This window comes from Pangasianodon hypophthalmus, chromosome 13 (assembly GCF_027358585.1).
Source record: "Pangasianodon hypophthalmus isolate fPanHyp1 chromosome 13, fPanHyp1.pri, whole genome shotgun sequence".
Classification (NCBI taxonomy): Eukaryota; Metazoa; Chordata; class Actinopteri; order Siluriformes; family Pangasiidae; genus Pangasianodon; species Pangasianodon hypophthalmus.
The window spans coordinates 18580027-18594961 of record NC_069722.1 but is presented as its reverse complement, the minus strand read 5'-3'; the positions used below and the strand labels follow the sequence as shown (position 1 = coordinate 18594961).

At 38.7% G+C, this 14935-nt stretch overlaps 1 protein-coding gene across 2 annotated transcripts in view; it reads right to left on the bottom strand.

Annotated features, from left to right (window-relative positions):
- Window positions 1–14249, bottom strand: part of septin9a (septin 9a) — an 87653-nt gene extending 73404 nt beyond the window's left edge. The window contains exons 1-2 of one of the 2 annotated variants that reach the window (XM_026916477.3): window positions 13975–14249; window positions 8183–8257 (exon numbers count right to left, since the gene is read on the bottom strand). In XM_026916477.3, coding sequence (XP_026772278.1) covers window positions 8183–8257; window positions 13975–13993 — 94 coding nt within the window. In that variant the 5' untranslated portion in view covers window positions 13994–14249. Of the gene's footprint in view, window positions 1–3931; window positions 4115–8182; window positions 8258–13974 lie in introns of those variants that run through there. The other variant, XM_026916480.3, reaches the window with a different exon arrangement.
- Window positions 14250–14935: the final 686 nt, after the last annotated feature.

The following is a 14935-nucleotide window of genomic DNA, read 5'->3' as shown; positions in this document are numbered from 1 at the left end:
TAGAGTTGATATCAGGTAGTGAGTTGGCATTTGGCAGCTGTTCGGCTAGAGCTACCAATATGAAGTCCAAGGAGATCTCAATGCAAGTGAAGGAGGCCATCAAAAAATCTCAAAAAAACAATATAAATCTATAAGAGAGATAGCAAAAACCTTAAGTGTGGCCAAATCAACAGTTGGGTACATTCTTAAAAAGAAAGAAAGCACTGGTGAGCTCAACAACATCGAAAAGGCCTGGAAGACCACAGAAGACAACTAAAGTGGATGATCGCAGAATCCTTTCCTTGGTGAAGAAAAACCCCTTCACAACATCAACAAAAGTCAAGAATACTCTGGAGAAGGTAGGCATATCATTGTCAAAATCTACAACCAAGAGCCACCTTCATGAATGTAAATACAGAGGGTTTACAACAAGGTGCAAATCACTGGTAACATTCAAGAACAGGAAAGCCAGATTAGACCTTGCCAGAAAACATCTAAAAAAGCCTCCCATGTTCTGGAATAAGATTCTTTGGACTGATGAAACCAAGATTAACTACCAGAATGATGGGAAGAGAAAAGTATGGCAAAAGAAGGGAACAGCTCATGATCCAAAGTATAGCACATCATGTGCCAAACATGGTGGAGGCAGTGTTATGGCATGGGCATGTATGGCTGCCAATGGAACGGGCTCACTGGTGTTTATTGATGATGTGACTGCTGACAGAAGTAGCAAGATGGATTCTGAGGTGTATAGGGCTATACTCTCTGCTCATATTCAGATAGGACGCCGCTTCACAGTGCAGGTGCATAATGACCCTAAACATACTTCGAAAGCAACTCAAGACTTTTTGAAGGCAAAGAAATGGAATATTCTTCAATGGCCAAGTCAGTCGCCTGATCCCAACCCAATAGAGCGTGCTTTTCACTTACTGAAGACAAGACTGAAGGCAGAAAGACCCACAAACAAGCAGCAACTTAAGGTGGCTGCAGTGAAGGCCTGGCAAAGCATCTCTAGGGAGGAAACTCAGAATTTGAGTTTTGAGAACATGGACTCTACACTTCAATGACATCTTGATTGTTTTATTTCAAATCCACTGTGGTGGCGTATAAAGGCAAAATCACAAAAACTCTGTCATTGTCCAAATACTTCCAGACCTTACTGTATACATATATATATATATATATATATATATATATATATATATATATATATATATATATATATATATATATATATATATATATATATATATGTCAATCACAGCAAAGCTAATCAATTGTGGCTGTCTATGAACTCATGTATGCAGAAAAGGACAGTTAGCGCTTTCCTCCGAGTGTGTTAAGCTGCCGTGTGACACAGCATGTGCAGCAGTTCAAAAAAGATGCAGTGGCTGGCACATGCTAGAGGAAGCACATGCTAACCCTCACCTTCCCTGGTTGGTAGCTGGTAGCTTGGCAATGGCCAAAATTGGACAAAAGTAAATCCAACCATCCATTTTTTTCCCGCTTATCTGGGTTTGGGTCGAGGGGGAATCAGTATAAGCAGAGATGCCCAGACCTCCCTCTCTCTAGCCACCTCCTCCCGGTCCTCCACGGGGATACCCAGGTGCTTCCAGGCCAGATGAGTTATATAATCTCTCCATCTAGTCCTTGGTCTGCCCTGTGTTCTTCTCCCCTTTGGACGTGCCCGAAACACCTCCCCAGGGAAGTGTCCAGGAGGCATCCTAGACAGATGCCTGAACCACCTCAACTGGCTCCTTTCGATGCAGAGGAGCAGCAACTCTACTTTGAGCTCTCCCCGAATATCCAAGCTCCTCACTCTATCTCTAAGGCTGAGCCCAGCCACCCTGCAAGCTCATTTCTGCTGCTTGTATCCGCAACCTCATTCTTTCGGTCACTACCCAGAGCTCGTGACCATTGGTGAAGGCTGGGACGTAGATTGACCAGTAAATTGATAGCTTCGCCTTTTGGCTCTACTCTCTCGTCACCACAATAGACTGGTACAATGTCCACAGGATGCTGATGCTGCACTGATCCATCTATCAATCTCTTGCTCCACTGTACCCTACAGTCCTAGTGGAGTCCAACGTGCACCGGGAACAAGTCTGACCTGACACTGTTAATACGGATGAAACTCTCGCTCCGGTTATACAGGGACCTAATGGCCCATAATAACAGGTCCCCCAGGCACCCCATACTCCTGAAGCACCCTCCACAGGATCCCACGAAGGACACAGTCATATTTCTATTCCAAGTCCACAAAACAATGGACAAAAGTAAAATAAAAAATAAATTAATTAAAGCGCCTGCACTGATGTGGGTGGAGCATCACAACAGGAAGTGAGTCATATGAAATCTGTTGGTGCTGTGAGATTAGCAAACCCGCTGGAGTCCGAAGTTGTACTAACACCCCCTCTTAGTGCATGACTTCCAAGTAAAGTCCTGTCCCATTAAATGTGAATCAGACAGTCTACATGACATTATTCACTGAAAAAAAGAATGTCTAATAAAACTAAATAAATAAATACCAGATTTACAAAGTGTCTTACTGTCACAGAGATGAGGAATTAGCTGATAATAAAAGCTGTCCTAGAGGATCACATGTGAGTAACTTCACAAAAACACTCAAAAAGACACAAAATTTAATGTTAATTGTGTGAGCTAGCCTTTTATTTCTACTACTAAAATCCTGACTTATAATCTTTAAATGAAATCAAATCATAGGTCATTACAAAAATTGTACTGTGCTGAATTGCTGGTGATTTGACCTTCATTAATAATAACTGATAGTTTATTCATTCTAACCTCACTAGCCACAGTGGAAATGAAAATACTAAAAATATATCTGTCATACCTACACATGCCAAAGCTGCCATCTAAGGCATTTTTTTTAGTGTTTGCACAGCAATCTCAGAAAGTAGGGCTATAAATGTACAAGGTGTAGTCGAGTTTATCATTAAGCAGAAAACAAACATAGTGAATAAGTGTGGAGTGCAAACTGTTATCCAGCATTATTGGTCAGATTGCAAAGTGGATCCACATGTGGCTGGGAAATGCACTTGCCGTTAGTACCAAGTACAGACATTGTTATCTACTATGCTACTATGCCAACTGCACTACATTTATCAACTCATATCGTATTCTCTGTTTGTCACCATTACCCAACCAGCTGTCTTTTTAAAAAGCCTCGAACTCTTTACAAACTCCATTAATTCCCATAGCCTGTCTCTTCTTATTTTCCCTTCTGGAGCTCAATCTGGAGCCCACACGGACATTTTGCTTTGAAGGGACAAAGAAAGAAAGAGAGAGAGAGAGAGAGAGAGAGTCAGTTTAGTGTATAACCAGGCACTAGTTACATGGGCAATAAGATCAGGCAGAGAAGCTACTGTACTTTGCTCTATTGTTTTAACAGTAGGTTGGTTGGTTGGACGGCACTCTCTGAAACACTCAACTCCTCACTCACAGACACTGCAATCACTGACGGCGTTGTTGCACTGACACATATAGTCTGAACGCATTTCAGCACATGCGCACCCACACACACACACACACACACTCACACACACAGACACACACACATTTATGGGCTGCTATTACAGCATGGCTGCTTTCCTGTGGAAAAAATCTATGGAAAAACAGCAGTTCCAGTGAACATAGCACAAACCCACAAGAGCAAAGCCACCAGGGACAAAAGTAGTATAACACAAGTGGCTTTTTTAAAACTTTGCACCAAAGGTTTAACTACGCAAAAGTCTGGCATCAGCATATGTAGATCTAACTAATTAACGTTACAGCTTATGGTACATAAAAACAGCCCGTCTGGGATCCAGCAGCGCACTCTATAACAAAACTAAAAATACCAAAGAATGTGTCTCTAACAGTTAACTGTATGAGGTACAGTAAGGCCCTGTTGCTCAGCAGGAAAAAGCGTTGACAGTTGCTCATGTCTTACCTGCGATTTTGTCTCCCTCCATAGCCAGACACACACCCTCCACGGCCACATATATCCTCTGCTTTTCTCCTCCAGTATTTCCTGGGCTTTCCTTCTCTTTCCCACAATAGCACTGCTGCCTCACTCACTCATGGCCTGCCTCACTCACTCATGGTCTCCCTCCCTCACATGTGCTCTCTCTCTCTCTCTCTCTCTCTCTCTCTCTCACTCACTCTCTCTCTCTCTCTCTCTCTGTCTCGTTCTCTCTCTTGCTGTCTCTCTCCTTTCCCTCAGTTTAATTTATTCCTTGTGCTGTGACAATGAGTGTATCCAGGATTACAGCATACCCATGTGCTCATCATATGGAGATTTCATTGCTTTTTTTTCCTCTTAGTTCACTTAGTTATATTCCCTCTCTCCCTCCCTCTCCCTCTTTCTCTTTACTGTGACACTGAGGCAGCATTGTATCTGAGATGGAAATTCTAGGTCATGTGATTTGAGCTCCTCTTCTGAAAATATCTCTCTCTTCTCAGTGGCATGAGGAATTCTGGAGCGCCATTTGATTTTGGCCACACCACACTCCTCATAATACTACGTACTCGGTGTGTATACGTGGATGATCATAAAAAGAAAGTTAGCAGAAAATAAATCACAAATCAGTAGCCTTACACCAGCACCAAGCAAACATATATCTGAATGCTACCCTGCGCTAGGTGGAAATATTATTATCAAAGCTGGGTTTAATCCACAAAACATTTTAGTGCATTGCTCAACCAGATTAAAGAAAGAGTTTTGGAGCTGATTGGAGTGTGGAGGCTGTTTCTTTGTTCAGACACTAAGAAACTTTAACTTATTCACCACAACTGGGGGTCAAGGGCTATTTGACAAGCACACAAATGGGAGAGAAGCCCAAACACACCCAAGTGTAAAGATACACTTGTGTGAGCATGTGAGGTCAAACCACACCCTCCATGTCGCAATACAACTTCTCTCCTCAACATAGCCCTGAGAGATCCTGCCACAGATCTGACCATTTTATATACTGTCATGCAATTATGCATTGAGCTCAGTCAAGCCATATATATGATCATCATCATGAAGACTGACTGACATAAAACTGCAACCCAATCCTTTACCTTTAGAATTTTGAAGAGAACCATTTCAAAACCTCACAATGTCCACCATGTTTTAACTATATGAAAAAACAAATCATTCAACCAATTCTATCCTTACTACACTTTTAAAATCACAACTGTAAAGGAAACACCTTAAAGAATATGACAATATGTACAGAACAGGATATTTATATTGTGAAGTATCATTTTTATTTATTATGGTCCTGATTGTACTTAGTTGTATTTTAAACTGCTTGTATACGTAGCCTGACTTGTGCAGGTCAACAATCATTTGTCTCTTTTGTGTTGAAATCTCTTGCTGTATTCCCTGGTGATGGATGGCAAAAGAATTTTACAATCTCATGTATACAACCTCATATTTGATCAAAGGCAACAGAGTTTCCTGAAACTGAGACCAATTTTACAGGTTTTTTAAAAAAATTCTTAAAGATGATTTGTTTGCATTTTAAATACTTTAAATACTCTATAGGCATGTCAATAATACAGACTCCCAGCCCACTTCCTTCAAACATCCCTGAAGTCAGAATCCCTGTACTTTCTAAAGTTACTGCCTTCCTGGTCCTTCTAGGCTTGTTGTCCTCTGGCAGTCCAGTCTGGCCAACCTCCAGTTCTCCAGTGCACCAGTTCTTACTGATGCTGGTTCTTGACTACCCCTACTTCTGGTGTTATAGCCTCTTAAGCCTCCGAAGCTGTGGTTCATCCAGCCACTACTGACCCTGTCCATCTGACCCTCAGTGCAATCATGCCATGACTACCACCTGGTCTTTCAGAAACAGGAAAATGTTGCAGAGGGTGCTGCATTGTGTCCTACAGACCTGACTGTGCTACCTAGTGCTCTGCTGCAGTATATTTGACCTTCCTACATTACAGTTTTCTCATCTAAGACTTTGTCTTTCTAGACCCCTAATGGCTGAAGTCTTTCATTAGCTGCCATTGTGACTGCCTCTACAATCACCCATTAACTCTGCTGTTCAAACATCTTTCATGTGTTTCCTTTTGTGGAGTGAACATATTACTCCACTAGCTCTTGGTGACAGAAGGAATGACATTCTTTCATCTTCCAAGTGTCAAAGGGCTCAGCAACACACAACCTCAGAGTTCAGAAATACACCCTATTGCTGAACCTTACGTCCAAAACCTCACAATATCACAATTACAAATGTCAGTGCTTGCGTGTTCTAGTCCCTATGATATCTTTTGTAATCCTCAAGGCCACTCTTCAGCCTTATCTTTGTTATAAAACTTTCTTAGCATTACAATGTAAAAAGTTTTGACACACCAGCTTGTAGAAGAGTTTTCTTCATTTACTATTAATTCATTATTATATTTCTCCTATTTAAAAATAATAATGAATACATTAAAACTATGAAATATCATATTTGGTATATCATATTGTTTATTAAACATCAAATTCTGCAGTGGCTAAGAAAATTGTTAACCAAATAAAAAGGTTTTTTTCATATTTCAAATTCCTAACAGTATTTGCACATTCTTGGCATCTTCTGAACCAGCTTTCTGAGGGAGTTTCGTCTACAATGCTTTTCTTAAGGTTTCAAAATATCCCAAACTCCTCACTGTTTCTCCTAAATGAAAACTACTTGTTTGGAGAAACTGTAATTCTTTGTAGAAATCAAATGTTATAAAGCAATAATTTAAGTAACAACCTACTTATTAAATTTTATTCATTCAGAAGTAAACTGATACTGTTTCCATTCCCATTCCCTATCTGCATGTCATAGAAGCAAATTTTCAACCTTTTGAATGATGCACTGATGGTGTAGTCTTACAGGTACTTAGGGGTCTACCTGAACTGCACACTGGACTGGACAGATAACACCAATGCACTGTACAGGAAAGGCCAGAGCAGACTCTTCTTCCTACAGAGGCTCAGGTCTTTTAACGTGCGAAGCAGGCTACTAGGGTTGTTCTATAAGTCTATGGTGTCCAGTGTTCTGTTTCCAGTGATTCTAGGGTCAGCTGTGTGATGGAGCTGGCTTTCTTGAACAGCTTGCTGAGAGGGTTACACAGTCCATCCTCTTCATGGTGCTTTCTAGGAACACCTTTAGCTCTCCACAGTGCCTCCCAGAATGAATAAATAATAGGACAGATTTCATTCATACATATAGTAGTGAAGTTTTATATATAGTGCTATATAGATAATATCACAGTGTCTTGCCTTGTGTATATGTGTATACTGCATTCATCTTAATACTGGAATGTACTGACAGTGCACCTGAACCAGATTCTAAATGTTCTCCCAGGCACTTTAGACAGAAACACAAATATATTTGAAGCTGATATATCTCACTGCAAAAGGAAGACTTAGTGGTGAGGCATCACCACAGATATTCTCTCTCTCCCTCTCTCTCTCTCTCTCTCACACACACACACACACACACACACACACAAACACACACACAGAATAAAAGATCCAAAGTATTTCCATGGAAAGGAAATGCCTTTTTGGTTGCTAGCAGACACAGACAGAATGACCTCATCTGACATACGTACATACACCGCCACTAGGCTTAACGAATAAATGAATGAATACATAGAACTGTGAATCACAACCATCTGGATAATAACGTAACTTTAATAAAACTATTATTGTTGGGGGAATTATTGTGACAAGTGGTACTATTGCTTCATTTACAACAAGCTTGAGTTTTCTTTACTGGTAATATAATTACAATCTGGACTAGTGTTCACTACTACACAAGGATTCAGAAGGATATCTAATTGATATGAATTGAACGTACAGTATGCAGTGGATTAATGAGTGATATGCTGTTTATACAATTATACAATTAAGCACAACATTTTCCACTGCATAAAATTATTTAACAATAAATAAATGTTTACAAAAAAGAAATCATGCCAACAGTTGTGTCTTTGCAAAAGAAACACAAATATTCATATTTTATAAGATATTAAATGATCTCTCTATATATAATAATATTAACTGTTGACTCAAAGCTACTCACTTACAGTGCATCAGACAATGCTAAAAATATGTGTGGCTCTTGTAGAGCTTTACTAAGAAGAAGGCTTATTTGCATGTCATGCCCAACCTACTCATAGGATTAATTAGTTTATCAACTGGTGGCTGTGATTTAGTGCTTCAGCATATACTTACCAGTCCCCGTGGCCCCAGTAGAATCTCCTCTCTCTAGCCTCCTCAGCCTGCCACTGCTGGACCTGGCTGGTGGGCCTGTCAATAAATAAAACTTGTTAATGAATTTTCTCATCTCATTTCTGAACTGAAAAAACTGAAGGTGATCTGATGTTAGCAGTGATAGCATACAGAACATCTCACTAAATAAAAAAGTCATTTTGTAAAAACTACAAAATTGTTCTTTTTTTACACTCTTTTGTTTCATCATGAACCCTTTTTCATCTTGATGTCACTCCACCTCATGAATTAGCTTATGAAAGACAAAATCAGCAGTTTGAACACTTTTCCCATTCCCAGCATATGTCCAAATGATGCTACTGACGTCAATAAATATAAGGTAAATTCCATGAAAAAGGTACACATAATCCAACATAAAATACTGTCATGGAAGCATTATATTCCTAAGCCCTGTGTAACTGACACACCACTGGATCCAGAGGTCATTTTGACTACTCCTGTTTATAGTGTACATAAAGAGAGTTTGTGCAAGCAACAGCGTGTAAGATGGGATGTGACTGCACAAGCCAGAGCTGTCACTGGCCCAGGCCCAAACACGGGCCTCAACACAGCCAGGGTGACGCACATGGAACCTCACTGAGAAATTCTGCCTAGATTTGACATGCTAACAAAATTTTATTTTTGCAGAATTCAACATTTCTGTCAGTAGGCTTAAGTTGTAACGTGCATCACCACCATGCCTTCCATGTAAATGAATGGGGTATATGGTATTATTTAATTATTTGTGCTTTTGATATCTTCTAAATCTGAGTGTCATTACTGTTCATACCACATGAGGGCACAAGATGCAAGTTTAAAAGAAACTAATCTTGGTTGAATTTTTAAGGCAAGAAATGTGTTCAGGCAGCTTTATTGTTATAGCCTGCAACTTCAATTATTATTATTATTATTATTATTATTATTATTATTATTAATAAAAACAAATTTATCTTTTCTGTTTATTTGTTTATTGCATAGATTGTAAATAACCTTTAAAATCTGTCATGACATCATATTACTATACCTATAAATATGCAAAACGAAAAAATTAGAAAAAATTAACAATGTTCATTTTAATGGTTAGAGGCACCAAAAATGGCCTACAAAATTAAGTAAGATCCTTAAGTAAGTAAATATCCTTGTCACTAAATATTTTTTGCTAAAATACTAGCATGGCCTTCTTTTCCGATTTTACTGACAAAGTTTTTGGGGTGTATTTCTATTTCTTGCACAGATGTAATTAATAGTAATGTAAGTATAGCCTTACTCTGTACATGTTCTGGTTCTTTTAATGTTCAATAAAGATATAGTAAGCCTCATTGGAGTCAGATATTCCTATGGGAGATTTGTGTGGATGATTACTCTAATATGAAGTTGCAGTATATCACCTAAGCCTATTTGGAAGTTGATTTGAAAATGATTAGTTTATAGTCTGTAAGACTGGACACACTAATATTGTGAGCCGATGGTTTGAGTCATAGATACTGGTGCAAACATTTGAGCCTCCCCTTTCAGGCGCTTGATAGAGGCACTATTTGAGTAAGAGGTGGTCCACCGTTTGCACAACACACCCACAGAGATGTAGTCTGTGTTGTTGCCACAGGCAACTTTATTTTACTAGCAAGCATTACTCTGTTTCACAACACCTCCAGGAATGATAAGTGAGTAGAAGCAAAACACTGTTCAGCACATGCATCCCTTAAAGTTCCTGCAGCACTATGACACCCAGTCCTAGTTCTGGGGTTCCAATGCACTACATTTCAAAAGACAACAATGTACAAGGCAAGGGTAACCAAGCGTATAATTATGAACCACTCACTTATTTGATCCAAAGTAAACTGAACTTGACAAGAAGAGATATGTTTCAGTGGGTAGAATGAAATCTTGTACTGACAGGAATTTTCTTCCATGACTCAAGGGTGGTTTGCTCCATCATTATCTACAGGTTTATGCATTGTATACAGTACATATCAAATCACTGCTTTAGACCACTCATGATTCACTCTTCAACAGGAAACAACAATGATAGCAGGTAGATGCAGATAATGACATAGTAATGATTTTGACAAGTGTCCACACATCCTATAAATACCTACATTTCAGAAGTGTAAAGCCGAGACAAGCACTAGATTTAATCTGCCTTGGACTAAATTATGAATCTATTACTATATGTAGCTATACTTAGAATATACAATTTTACAGAGACTAAGTAAGAAGATAGTGGTGGGGTTCATTCATAAAACACGGTTTGAGGAGCATGTTAGTTGAATTGAGATCATTTTTAACGAGTCCTATTGCACTCCTAGCAGGCCTGAGAAGTGAGGGGCCATAACAGAAGCCCGCCACATTCCTGCGTCTGCACATAATAATTACAAAGCACACAATCTGGTTTCAAAGAAATAGAGATGGGTGGGGAAAGAGTGAGATAAATAAAAAGGGACTGAGCAAGAAAACTAAAGGGGAAAAGAGTGACAGAGGGAGAACCATCTGTTCTTCTAAATTCCATCCCCAATTCATGGGAGAAAACAGAGCATCTAAGCACAAAAACCAGAGCTGTCTAAGCAAAAGAGTACACAGAAGCTGAGAGTAATTTGCTCAGCAGAAACAGTATCACTAACAACTGATCTTAGTGGCTTCTGTAAAATATAGTCTGTTACCAGTCTACAGGTCAATGTATGGGAAAGAAATTAGTAGAATTTTTTTTGTGTGAAAAATGGACTTCCCTTTTCAGTGCTAAACAGAAACATTCGGAAAAAAAAAAAACCACTAAGAATATCTTTCATGTGAAGATACTGATGTTAAATGCTTTCAGTCTGCTTTTAACCCTATTTATATTAGGGGTGTAACACAATGCCACTATCTGTATCTATATTATTACTATACAAATATTTATATCTGTATTCATGTTCAGATTTGGAAATTCAGAAATACTGGAAAACACTGGGGTAAAAAACAGGGCCCTGGAAGAAATATTTCATTTTTCATTCACAAATTATAACAACAAATTGCATTATTGGATTACTGATCAGAAGGTCGGGGGTTCAAACCCCAGCACCGCAAAGCTGCCACTGTTGGGCCCTTGACCCTCTCTGCTCCAGGGGCACCATATCATGGCTGACCCTGCACTCTGACCCCAACTTCCTAACAAGCTGAGAAATGCGAAAAAAAAAAAAAAAAAAAGAATTTCACTGTGCTGTAATGCATATGTGACAAATAAAATATTCACATCTGTATCTGTATCTGTTTAGAACACATTTTTTTTTCAATCCAAATAATGTATATCCGTAATATAAATACAGCACTGTTTAATTCTCAAATCTGGTGTTGATTAATTTTCTATAACAGCAGGTCTGGCAATAGTGCCGGCTGTAATTCAAATCATAGGTTTATATTAGTATGCTTGTTATAATACATTATTATTTCTATACTGACAGCTAATTCACAGAGACCAGTATGGCAGACACTCCACATAATCTAAGCCTTTGTAATAGTGTGAGGCATTTTTTCTGTCTTATTAACTTCAAGAGAAAGTAAGGGAACAATTGCTAGCTGTTATAACATGATAAAAGGAACTAACCTGTTGCTTCCAACATTAAATGCTATTATAAATTGCTAAAAAGTATGATGTGTTGTCTTTAAATTAATTGGCAGTCACTGGCAAATTGCTGAGGTATAAGAAGAATAAACTACTTCCTGAGGAGCTGTTATAGGAAAATAATCAAATTTAGGACATCACACCACCCTGTGTTATATTCCGAAAACACAGAAAACAGCACTCCACATCATATTTTATTCTTTGCTTAGGACACTGGCTGCTTTTACATATGTTTACCATGTCAGAAACATTTAGAAAAAACTCTGAATAAGTACTTGTATACTGAAAAAATATTTGAAAAAGCTCTTGTATACTGAGCAAGTTTATCGTTCACCAAAACCACATCATTTTGTCAGTTAACCATCTTGTCATTCAGTTAAAAGCTTAGAGGTCTAATTGCCATTAACTCCTCACTATATAAAACTATATAGTCACATGGCTAATCAATATACAACAAAACAATGCACTGTTAATATGTGCGTATATTACTTTCCCGAAATGAACTAATGAACTATAAAATTAGGGTGTAGGCCCTAGAACTAGAACCAGGCCATGTATCATGTTTGCCCTGGCAATAAATAAACTGTTAACCCAGTGGCGACAGATCAGGTTAGGCAAAGGAGGAGGACAGAGTGAGATAAAGAAGCTATCGCTGCTCAGATGTGCTAGGAGCAAAGATTACTCTCTGGTGGGCAATTCTCCAGCAAAGGGATTAACAAAGACATTCATTCATCCCTCTATAATGATTCCCTTCCTGTTGAGTAAGTGGAATCCCTGACTGATTCAAAGCCTTGCGGCAAATAAGTTCAGATATATCACACCCAATTTCGGAGGACTCCAACAATTCTCTAAAGATTTTAGTTTCAGTCATTCACTACCTGTAATATTAAATCCAATATATGAATACTGTTACAAATCTAAGGAAACCATGTGATATCTGGAGTATAATGTTCACACATGACCAGAACAATGCTAATTTATCCCGACAACCACTATTATGCTTGTTGAATAAAATGTGTTTTATTGCATTGATATTATATGTTACTCATTTACCAGTAGTGCTGAGTCTGTGTCATAAGTACATTTAAATAAATGAGTTTGGGTGTTGAAAAGAAAGCTGTGCTGAGAATATTTCCCTTGAGATTTCTTAGATTGAAGCTTTGTAGATCTCTCTCTCTCTCTCGTTGTTGTCTTTCTCCTCCACAGGCAAGCTGAACTACTCTACAGCCTATGAACACAGGGCAAATTACACTGATAGACAATAGGTAGATAGATAGACACTGAGAGAGAGAGAGAGAGAGGGAGAGAGAGAGGGAGACTACATGATCCAACATGTGCTGCGAGACTAGTTGGGTGTGCTGTATCAATGACTTTGGCTAACATTAAGACGTTCTACATTCCAGTCAAATAAGTGTGTACACAACGTGTACTGAGGGGTTATAGGGCTGTGCAGATTACAGAGGACAAAGCATGCAGCCTTTCTCAATGTAAAGCCATCATGTAACCGCCCCAGTATGAATGGAAAACATCACCAGTTAAGCAGTTAGAAAGGAAGTTGAATGTTACCACACAAAAGCACACCAAACAATACACTGAGACAATGCTGAGGCACCTCGAGGTGTTTGACATACGTCTGATATACGTTAAAGTCACAGTATGAGCAGAATAATAAGAAGGTGTCTTTCTAATGTCTTGTGTATTGACAGGTCTCTTGGCAAAGCTTCATGTGCATTAGAAAATGTCAGTTTGTTGATCTAAAAACAGTGCCATGTCGAAATTTCCTGCACAGATGTTTCTCAGTAAGGAACTGTAGCACAGGTACATGCCAACTAGGGGTTTGTGGGGTTGCCTGACACACCCTGTAGGCAAAAGTAAACAAGATAAGCAGGATTACAGGCTTTTGTAACTGTTTATCAGCCACTGTCTGCCAGCTTCTCCCATGAATTACAGTAATAAAATATAACTAATCTTTATAGTTTTTCTCATGTAACATAATTAGTGCAGCCCAACTGATATGTATTCTGTGCAGTATGTCTGTAGAGATGGCTATAGTGAAAGCAGTGCTACAGAGTGAGCTCTTAATCCGTATTAAGTCAAAAGATCATCGTGTTATGCTTTTTAAGGTAATGTATAAACTCGACTGTAATTACTGCGTACTCACCTGAAGATGATTTCTTCATTTTCCCCCCAAGCAATAGCAGAGATAAATAATATTACACACTTTCCGAGCGTGAACGTAAACTTCAGTCAAGTGTAGTTTATAGACTATTTCTGTTCTCACGTTAACGCAGGTGGCCACGCCCCCCTCCCAAAATAGTCCACTCGAACTGCCGAGGTCAGTAGTCAATATTTAGCTGACAAGTCGACGTCTTACTGATTGAAATAATGTACCACTTGTTAAAACCGCCACAAAATGAACTGAATCCTGTCGCCTAGTGTCAATACACGTACACCTGAAGGCTGACTCCACCTAGGTGAAAGAGTAGTACACACCTGAGGTGTTTTTTCAAACGCTGAGGCGGTACTACTGTTACTGTAACACACACTGTCTATGGTGGCATCATATTTATATGCTTCTTCAGAATAGAAATCTTCTTCCTTCACATGTAAATAAACAGTCAAAACCTTGAGGGTTTTAGAAATGTATCATTTTTGGAATATTAGAAAGTTTAGACAAGGTTGAAATTCAAAAACTGTCCTAATATATCTATCAGCCTACACTCCTGGGCAAAGAAAAAAAAAATGGGCTAAGGCCAAAATGGCAAAATATTAGGCTTTCAGTGATCTTAACAACAAATAATTAATCAGGAAATTAGCAAGAAATAAACAAACAGATAAAGTAACTTAGTAGGGGATAGCTTTTCCCTTTGGTTTCTTTAAATGTGGGTAATGCCTTGTGGGTAAACTTGACAGCTTTTTACAGAAAGAAGAGCCAATGGCTACGTTTACATGCACATCAATATTCCGATAATCCGGAATATGACAACATTCTAATTAGTACTGAGTCATATAAACACTGCAATCTGATTGTCTGATTCAGACTAAGACAATATTTTGATTCCCCAATTTTCTGGAATTTTCTGAAATTCCCACTCCTGGAATATGCCTGTTTTAACTGGCAA